At 51.3% G+C, this 9403-nt stretch overlaps 1 protein-coding gene across 1 annotated transcript in view; it reads left to right on the forward strand.

Annotated features, from left to right (window-relative positions):
• The first annotated feature begins 1490 nt into the window (after positions 1-1490).
• The window catches only part of WDR34 (WD repeat domain 34), a 29188-nt gene continuing 21275 nt past the window's right edge, over positions 1491-9403 (forward strand). The window contains exons 1-2 of the mRNA XM_023216897.2: positions 1491-1547; positions 1620-1856. Of these exons, the coding sequence (XP_023072665.2) occupies positions 1491-1547; positions 1620-1856 (294 nt within the window). The remainder of the gene's footprint in view (positions 1548-1619; positions 1857-9403) is intronic.

Genomic DNA, 9403 nt, shown 5'->3' on the forward strand with positions numbered 1-9403 from the left:
ACATGGTGAAACCCCCGTCTCTACTAAAAAATACAAAAAAAAAAAAAGTAATTCCTTCCACAGGGTGAGAATTTAAAGAGACGTTCTGGACTTTTTGCCCGACATACAGTAGGCACATTATTTGGTTATTTGCTTTTTTTTTTTTTTTGAGACGGAGTCTCGCTCTGTGGCCCAGGCTGGAGTGCAGTGGCCGGATCTCAGCTCACTGCAAGCTCCGTCTCCCGGGTTTACGCCATTCTCCTGCCTCAGCCTCCCGAGTAGCTGGGACTACAGGCGCCCGCCACCTCACCCGGCTAGTTTTTTTTTTTTTGTATTTTTTTTTAGTAGAGACGGGGTTTCACCGCGTTAGCCAGGATGGTCTTGATCTCCTGACCTCGTGATCCGCCCGTCTTGGCCTCCCAAAGTGCTGGGATTACAGGCTTGAGCCACCGCGCCCAGCCGGTTATTTGCTTTTAATTTCGATTTAATAAGCGCTTTTCTGTAGAAGACCTCGTTTGGGCCTCCCAGCTTTTCTTTTCTTTTTTTTTTTGAGACGGAGTCTCGCTCTGTCTCCCAGGCTGGAGTGCAGTGGCCAGATCTCAGCTCACTGCAAGCTCCGAGTCCCAGGCTTATGCCATTCTCCTGCCTCAGCCTCCCAAGTAGCTGGGACTACAGGAGCCCGCCACCTCGCCCGGCTAGGTTTTTTTTTTTTTGGTATTTTTTAGTAGAGACGGGGGTTTCACCGTGTTAGCCAGGATGGTCTCGAACTCCTGACCTCGTGATCCGCCCGCCTCGGCCTCCCAAAGTTCTGGGATTACAGGTTTGAGCCACCGCGCTCGGCTTTTTTTTTTTTTTTTTTTTTGAGGCAACCTCTCACTCCGTTGCCCAGGCTGGACTGCAGTGGGGCGATCCGGCTCACTGCAACCTCCGCCTCCCGGGTTCAAGCGATTCTCCTGCCTTCGTCTCCGGAGTAGCTGGGATTACTGGCCTGCATCACCACACCCGGCTAATTTTTGTATTTTTAGTAGAGACGGGGTTTCATCATGTTGTTGGTCAGGCTGGTCTCGATTTCCTGATCTCGTGATCCGCCCGCCTCGGCTTCCCAAAGTGCTGGGATTACAGGTGTGAGTCACCGCGCCCGGCCTGGACCTCCCAGTTTTTCAACCACATTTAATCTCCGTAGGGATATTTTTCATCATCATTCTATTGAGACATAGACTGAGGATCAAAGGGAGACCACTTGGCTTCGAGGTGACAGCCTGTTCGAGTGGCGCGGTTCTCGGATCTTCTGGAAGCATCAGTTGCTCAGGCAGATCTGCGCCCCCAGGCCCAGAACTCGCGGGCCCGCCACGGCCGCAGGCTCCAGCCGTCGCCTGGCCTCTGCGCTTGGCCGCTCAGCGCCATCTTTGAACCTGGCACCAATGCATCACTTCCGCAGTTTTCCTCGCCTAGGAGTAGTCAGGCCTTCCTCGAGCCTGCTTTTTCTAGGGACAGGGTATGCAAAACCGGTCATGCTTCTTTCTCTGGCCGAGAAGAATCATTACTTTTCTTTCTTCCAGGCCTTGCAGGTGGCGCTGCGACCAATTCAAACATGGCGCCGCCAGCCTCACGTTTCGCGTTTTCCGCTCAAGGCGGCGTAGGGGCGGAGGTCCCGCCTGAGTGCGTCGGCACAAGAGGGCGGAACTGTCTCCACGGCAACCCGTGCGCAGTCCGGACTACTCGAGCGGGCGGGAAGCGCGGGTGTTGCGGTGCTGGCGACGGGCGGGGTTGCGAGCGGCCCGGGGCCGGGGCGGCCAGGGCCACTGCAGGACGAGACCCTGGGTGTGGCGTCCGTGCCCTCGCAGTGGAGGGCCGTCCAGGGCATCCGCGAGGAGACGGTGAGGGCGCGGGCCCAGCGCGGAGAGACGCGGGCGGGAAGGCGCGGACGCAGCGCGGCCACCGGGCGGGTTCGGGCGTCCCACCGTTTGCTTTACAGTTTATTCCACATAAACTGACCCGGAGGATGCTCTTGGCTCATTTTTTAACAACAAAAAGTGGAAAAACAAACACCTCCAAGGAACCCAGGTTTTGAAGGATTTTGTGTGAAGTGCAGTTTTTAAGCATTTACAACAACTTTTTTTAGTTTTGTTTCGTTTTTTTGAGACAGGGTCTCGCTCTGTCGCCTAGGCTGCAGTGCAGTGGTGCGATCTCGGCTCACGGCAGTCTCAGCCTCCGGTGCACAAGCGATCCTCCCACCTGCGCATCCAGAGTAGCTGAGACTTCAGGCGCGCGCCACCACGGCGGCTGTTTGTTTATTTATTATAGAGATGGGGTCTCCCTGTGTTTCCCTGGCTGGTCTCTAACTCCTGGGCTTAAGCTGTCCCTATCTCGGCTCGCTGCAAACTCCGCCTCTCGGGTTTACGCCATTCACCTGCCCCAGCCTCCCAAGTAGCTGGGACTACAGGCGCTCGCCAGCACGCCCGGCTAATTTTTTTTTTGTATTTTTTTAGTAGAGACGGGGTTTCACCGTGTTAGTCTGGATGGTCTCGATCTCCTGATCTCGTAATCCGCCCGCCTTGGCTTCCCAAAGTGCTGGGATTACAGGCGTGAGCCACCGCGCCCGGCCCAGGCTAACTTTTAAATGACCAAACTGCATCGTAAATTCTAGATAAGCCAGTTTTCCAGGTGTTTAATCAAACGCGCACAAAAGGAAGTGCTCTGATGAGATGAAGGGCGGGGCTGCTGCGTGCTCAAGGCCTCTCCCAAGGGGTCTGTGCGGACTTTCAGTACCTGCCGTGTGCCAGGAGCTGTTCAAGGGTTGGGGACTCATCAGAAAAGAAGATAGACATCTGTCGCTCCTGGAGCTTACATGGGCAGTGGCAGGGGCTGTAACATTAACAGTATATTTAATAAGTAAATTATGCAGTGTGTTAGAAGATGAATAGTGCCGTGGACAAAAGGAAAAAGCTGAGATTGGAAGGACTGGGTTGGGGATTGAGAGGGTGGTTTGCCGGGTGGACTACAGTGAGAGGGTGACATTTTAGCAAAGATTTGGAGGCGTGAGCTTGGGCTAAGTGGATACCTGGGGTAGTCATCAAGGGAGATGAAAAGTCAAGTGCAAAGTAGGGTGCCGTGGCATTGAGGCTGTTGTTCCAGCTATTTGAGCAGCTGAGGCGGGAGGATCCCTTGAGCCCAGGAGTTCAAAGGTACAGTGAGCTGTGATTGCACCACTGTGTTCCAGCCTGGGTAATACAGTGAAAGACCCTGACTCTATAGGGGGAAAAAAGGTCAGTGCAGAGGCCCTAGGACAAATCTGTTTGAGGAGGCAGATGGGCCTGGAGAGGAGTGAAGGATTGGGAAGAGTGGTCCCAGGTGAGGTCAGAGAGGATAATGTGAGGAAAGTCAGGTCAGGTGGGGCCTCTCAGAGTATTGTAAGGACTTATGCTTTTCCTCTGAAGATGAGCAGCATTGGGTGCTGCACATGTCCCAGAAGAGAATACTGAGGCTTAGCTTGCTGCATGAACCTGCAGAGAGCCCAGATCTTCCCCAAGGCCAGTGAGGTTTCCATGAAGTCTTATCTTGAGGACAGATTTCTTACCTTAGGCCTACAAGTCTGCACAGCTGAAGCCAGGATCTGATCTGGCTTGCAAGCACTCCCCACTTTGCTGTGCTGCATGGGAACAGTTCTCAGGGAAAGCCAGGGCACTGGGTGGTTTAGTTAACTGTCTATCCTTATCGCAGGTCAACTGATGATTCAGATGCACTGGATTTTAAGCAGTACTCAGCTCTTGCTGAACATTTTGTTTTTTGTTTTTGTTTTTGAAACAGAGTCTCGCTCTGTCGCCCAGGCTGGAGTGCAGTGGCGTGATCTCTGCTCACTGCAAGCTCCGCCTCCTGGGTTCACACCATTCTCCTGCCTCAGTCTCCCGAGTAGCTGGGACTACAGGCACCTGCCACCACGCCCGGCCAATTTTTAGTATTTTTAGTAGAGATGGGGTTTCACCGTGTTGGCCCGGATGGTCTTGATCTTCTGACCTTGTGATCAGCCCACCTCAGCCTCCCAAAGTGCTGGGATTACAGGCGTGAGCCACCGCACCCGGCCTTGCTGAACATTTTTAGAAGACTCTAGGTTGGGACTGGGCGTGGTGTCTCACACCTGTAATCCCAGCACTTTGGGAGGCTGAGGCTGGTGGGTCACCTGAGGTCAGGAGTTGGAGACCAGCCTGACCAACATGGTGAAACCCCATCTCTACTGAAAATACCAAAAATTAGCCGGATGTGGTGGTGCACGCCTGTAATCCCAGCTCCTCTGGAGGCTGAGGTGGGAGAACCACTTGAACCTGGGAGGCGAAGGTTGCAGTGAGCCGAGATTGTTCCACTGCACTCCAGCCTGGGTGACAGTGAGACTGTGTATATAAAAAATAATAAAAATAAAAAAGTAGACTCTAGGTTAGGAATCATTGATTCAGTTTAATACTGTTTTTTTTTTTTTTTTCCTAATAGAATGAGATTGAGTCTGGTTAATTTTCTTGTAGATAGCTTTAACCTGTAGAATTCCAAGAAAATGATTCTAATACTTGGGTGTGAAGGCTTTCATCTGTGAGGATGGTTCACTTGAAACACAGCCAGCTCTCTTACCTAAGGAGATTCTTTTATATTGTCAGAATGTTTCAAGGGCCAGAAGAAGGTAAGTTACTTTTTTCATCCCTTCCCTTTCTGTTGTCCCTTTCCCACTCTTCTCTTCCCTTCCCCTCTCTCCCTCCTTCCCTCCCTCCCTCCCTCCCTTCCTTCCATCCATCCATCCGTCCATCCATCCACAGGGTCTTGCTCTGTCTCCCAGCTAGGAGTACAGTAGTGTCATCTTGGCTCACTGCAACCTCCAACTTCCAGGCTCAAGCCATCCTCTTGCCTCAGCCTCCTGTGTAGCAGGGATTATAGACACATACCACTGCCCAGCTAATTTTTAAATTTTTTTTTTTTTTTTGTGAGATGGAGGCTGTTGCCAGGCTGGAGTGCAGTGGCGCCATCTCGGCTCACTGCAGCCTCCGCCTCCTGGGTTCAAGCGATTCTCCTGCCTCAGCCTCAGTCCTGAGCTGGGACTACAGGCATGTACCACCACGCCTAGCTAATTTTTGTATTTTTTTTTTTTTTTTTGAGACGGAACCTTGCTCTGTTGCCCAGGCTGGAGTGCAGTGGCGCAGTCTCGGCTCACTGCAAGCTCTGCCTCCCGGGTGTATGCCATTCTCCTGCCTCAGCCTCCTAAGTAGCTGGGACTACAGGTGCCTGCCACCATGGCCGGCTAATTTTTTGTATTTTTAGTAGAGACGGGGTTTCACCGTGTTGGCCAGGATGCTCTCGATCTCCTGACCTCATGATCTGCCTGCCTCGGCCTCCCAAAGTGCTGCGATTATAGGCGTGAGCCACCGTGCCCCGCCTGGCCTTTTTTTTGAGACAGTCTCACTCTGTGGCCTAGGCTGGAGTGCAATGGCATGATCTCAGCTCACTGCAACTTCTGCCTCCCGACTTCAAGCAGTTCTCCTGCCTCAGCCTCCCGAGTGGCTGGGGTTATAGGCATGAGCCACTATGCATGGCTAATAATTTTTTTTTTTTTTTTTTTGAGACGGAGTCTCACTCTGTCGCCCAGACTGGAGTGCAGTGGCCGGATCTCACCTCGCTGCAAGCTCCGCCTCCCGGGTTCACGCCATTCTCCTGCCTCAGCCTCCCGAGTAGCTGGGACTACAGGCGCCGCCACCTCGCCCGGCTAGTTTTTCTTCGTATTTTTAGTAGAGACGGGGTTTTACCGCGTTAGCCAGGATGGTCTCGATCTCCTGACCTCGTGATCCGCCCGTCTCGGCCTCCCAAAGTGCTGGGATTACAGGCTTGAGCCACCGCGCCCGGCTTTTTTTTTTTTTTTTGAAACAGAGTCTCACTCTGTTGCCCAGGCTGGAGTGCAGTGGCACGATCTTGGCTCACTGCAACCTCTCCCTCCCGGGTTCAAGTGATTCTCCTGCCTCAGGCTCCCGAGTAGCTGGAACTACAGTTGCATGCCAGCACGCCTGGCTAATTTTTTGGTGTTTTTAGTAAAGGTGGGGTTTCACCGTGTTAGCCAGGAATAGTCTTGATTTCCTGACCTCGTGATCAGCCTGCCTCAGCCACCCAAAGTGCTGGGATTATTTTTTTTTAATTTTTAGTAGGGATGGGATTTCGCCATATTGGCCAGGTTGGTTTTGAACTCCTGACCTTTCACCATGTTGGCCAGGCTGGTCTCAAACTCCTGGCCTCAAGTCATCCCCCTGCCTCAGCCTCCCAAGGTATAGATATTACAAGCCTGAACCACCTTGCCTGGGCTACTCTTGGTACTTTCTTTTTGTGTGTGTGAGACGGAGTCTCGCTCTGTTGCCCAGGCTGAAGTGCAGTGGTGCGATCTCAGCTCACTGCAACTTCCACCTCCTGGTTTCAAGTGATCCTCCTGCCTCAGCCTCCTGAGAAGCTGAAACTACAGCTGCGCACCACAACGGCTGGTTAATGTTTGTATTTTCACTAGAGACAGGATTTCACCATGTTGGTCAAGCTAGTCTTGAACTCCTGACCTCAAGTGATCTGCCCACCTCAGCCTCCTAAAGTGCTGGGATTACAGGTGTGAGCTACTACCCCCGGCCCTTCTGGTAGTTTTGAAGCTTAGACATCATAGGGTTATGGAAAGATAGAGGTGCGTAATGTAGTTCCTCCTCCATCTCTGCCAGCTTTTTATTTCCTTCCTGTTACTTTTCATCAAAATCTCTGATCAGCTTCTCTTTGGTCCCCACTGCATCCAGCAGCTGCTTGGGCACCCCTTGTAGGCCTTCCTGGAGACTGTGAAAGATCTCATGCAGCTTCCCGACATGCTCCGAGGAGGGGGCAGAAGTGACCATGGCACAGGCTGTGCTGAAGCAGCGACCACTGAGATTCTGGGTGCTGGGTGTGCTCCTAGCCTGGCAGAATCACGCCCAGCCCCTCAGCTGTCATGGTGACCACTGCGCCACTGCTGCCTGGTGCTTTTTGAGTTAACTTTTTCTTCGTTGTGGAAGTAATCTATGGGCTGACGTGGTGCCTGTAATCCCAGCACTTTGAGAGGCTGAGGCGGGTGGATCACCTGAGGTCAGGAGTTCGAGACCAGCCTGGCCAACATGGTGAAACCCCATCTCTACTAAAAATACAAAAATGGGACTGGACGCGGTGGTTCACGCCTATAATCCCAGCAGTTTGTGAGGCCGAGGTGGGCAGATCACCTGAGGTCGACTGGTAGTTGAAGACCAGCCTGACCAAAATGGAGAAACCCCGTCTCTACTAAAAATACAAAATTAGCCGGGCGTGGTGGCTACTCGGGAGGCTGAGGCAGGAGAATCGCTTGAACCCAGGAGGTGAAAGTTGCAGTGAGCCAAAATCACACCACTGCATTCCAGCCTGAGTGACAGAGTGAGACCCTGTCTTAAAAAAAAATGTATATATATAATTATATATAATATAATATTTATGTATATATATATTTATATATATGTAGTTTTTGGCCTGACTTAACTTTTCTTGCCACATCCCTATCTGTTTAGAGGGACGGTGTCCTGGACCTTAATTTTCTATCTGAGTTTGAGGGTGCAGATCCTTTTTATTAGTGGCTTGGCCCTGGACTAGTAACGCAGTCTCTCTTCTGTGAAGTGCAATTGTTAGGATACTTCTTACGGGATTGAATGGGACTGTTGACCAGAAAGCCAAGTGAAAGCCAGTGCTGTTCGCGTGGTTTCTGAGTGTCAGTGACTGGCCCCGCTGTCTCAGCTGAGGGGTACCTCATCCCTCTTCTCAAAGGTAGTCAACAGTGGAATGCCCCGGAAAGTGTTGAAAAATGTGAACTCCTGGGTTCTACTTGCAGTTACTGTGGCTAACTTTGCATGTGGTATGACCTGGGAATCTGGTTTTATAAAATCTCCCTAAATGATTCTAATGCATAGCAAAGTTTGAGAACCACTAGAACCACTAGTTTAATCCAGCTGCTTTCCAGTAGAGTTACTTAAAAAAAAAAAAATTATTTATTTATTTTTGAGACGGAGTCTCACTTTGTCATCCAGGCTGGAGTGCAATGGTACGATCTCAGCTCACTGCAACCTCTATCTCCTGGGTTCAAGCAGTTCTCCTGCCTCAGCCTCCTGAGTGGCTGGGATTACAGGCACATACCACCACGCTCAGCTAATTTTTGTAGTTTTAGTAGAGATGGGGTTTCACCATGTTGGTCAGGCTGGTCTCGAACTCCTGACCTTGTGATCCGCCCGCCTCAGCCTCCCAAAGTACTGGGATTACAGGTGTGAGCCACTGCACTGGCCCAGTTTTTTTTTTTTTTTTTTGAGATGGAATCTCACTGTCTTCCCTAGGCTGGAGTGCAGTGGTGCAATCTCGGCTCACTGCAGTCTCTGCCTTCTGAGTTCAAGCAGTTCTCCCACCTCAGCCTCCCCAGTAGCTGGAATTAGAGGCGTGTCCCACTAGGCCTGGCTATTTTTTGTATTTTTAGTAGAGACGGGGTTTCACCATGTTGGCCAGGCTGGTCTCGAACTCCTGACCTCAAATGATCTTCCCACCTCGGCCTCCCAAAGTGCTGGTGGTCTAGTTCTGTCTCCCAGCCTGGAATGCAATGAAGTGATCAAAGCTCACTGCAGCCTCAAACTCTTGAGCTTAAGCAATCCTCCCACCTCCGTCTCCTGAGTAGATAGAATTACAGGTGCACACCATCACGCCTGGCTAATCTGGAAAATTTCTGTAGAGTCAGAGGTCTTGCTTTGTTACCCAGCTGGTATTGAACTCCTGGCCTCACGTGAGCCTCCCACTCAGCCTCCCAAAGTGCTGAAATTAAAGCTGTGAACCACCATGTCTGGGCCGTTTTAAGCAATTTTAAAAGCGTGCAGTTCAGAGGCATCAAGCATAATTCCAGTGCGCAATCCTCACTGCGATCTATTGAACTGCTTCCCAGTGGGGTGCATTTTTAACATTCAGGTCTGTCTCCCTTGATTTAGCTCCTTGAGGGCAGGGGTGAGTCTCCTGTAGTTTTCCATGTCCCAGAGGTGCCTAGGAAATGCTGAATTGAATGGTTTCTTGTGTGCTTTCACCCCCTGGCAGGCCTCTGCTGCATCCCTCTTCTGAATTCACCTAGCTGCCTACCTCTGGGGCTCTAAGTGAGTGCCTTTTCTGGACTGGCTGTAGCTTCCGGCCCAGCAGATTCTCTCTCTCTCTTTTTTTTTTTTTTGAAACGGAGTCTCCCTCTGTCGCCCAGGCTGTAGTGCAGTGGCACAATCTTGGCCTACTGCAACCTACACCTCCTAGGTTCAAGCGATCTTTCCACCTCAGCCTCCCTAGTAGCTGTGATTACAGTCGCCTGCCAACAGACTTGGCTAATTTTTCTTTTTTTTTTTTTTTTTAGGCGGAG

Source organism: Piliocolobus tephrosceles, chromosome 14, assembly GCF_002776525.5.
Source record: "Piliocolobus tephrosceles isolate RC106 chromosome 14, ASM277652v3, whole genome shotgun sequence".
In the NCBI taxonomy this organism is placed as follows: domain Eukaryota; kingdom Metazoa; phylum Chordata; class Mammalia; order Primates; family Cercopithecidae; genus Piliocolobus; species Piliocolobus tephrosceles.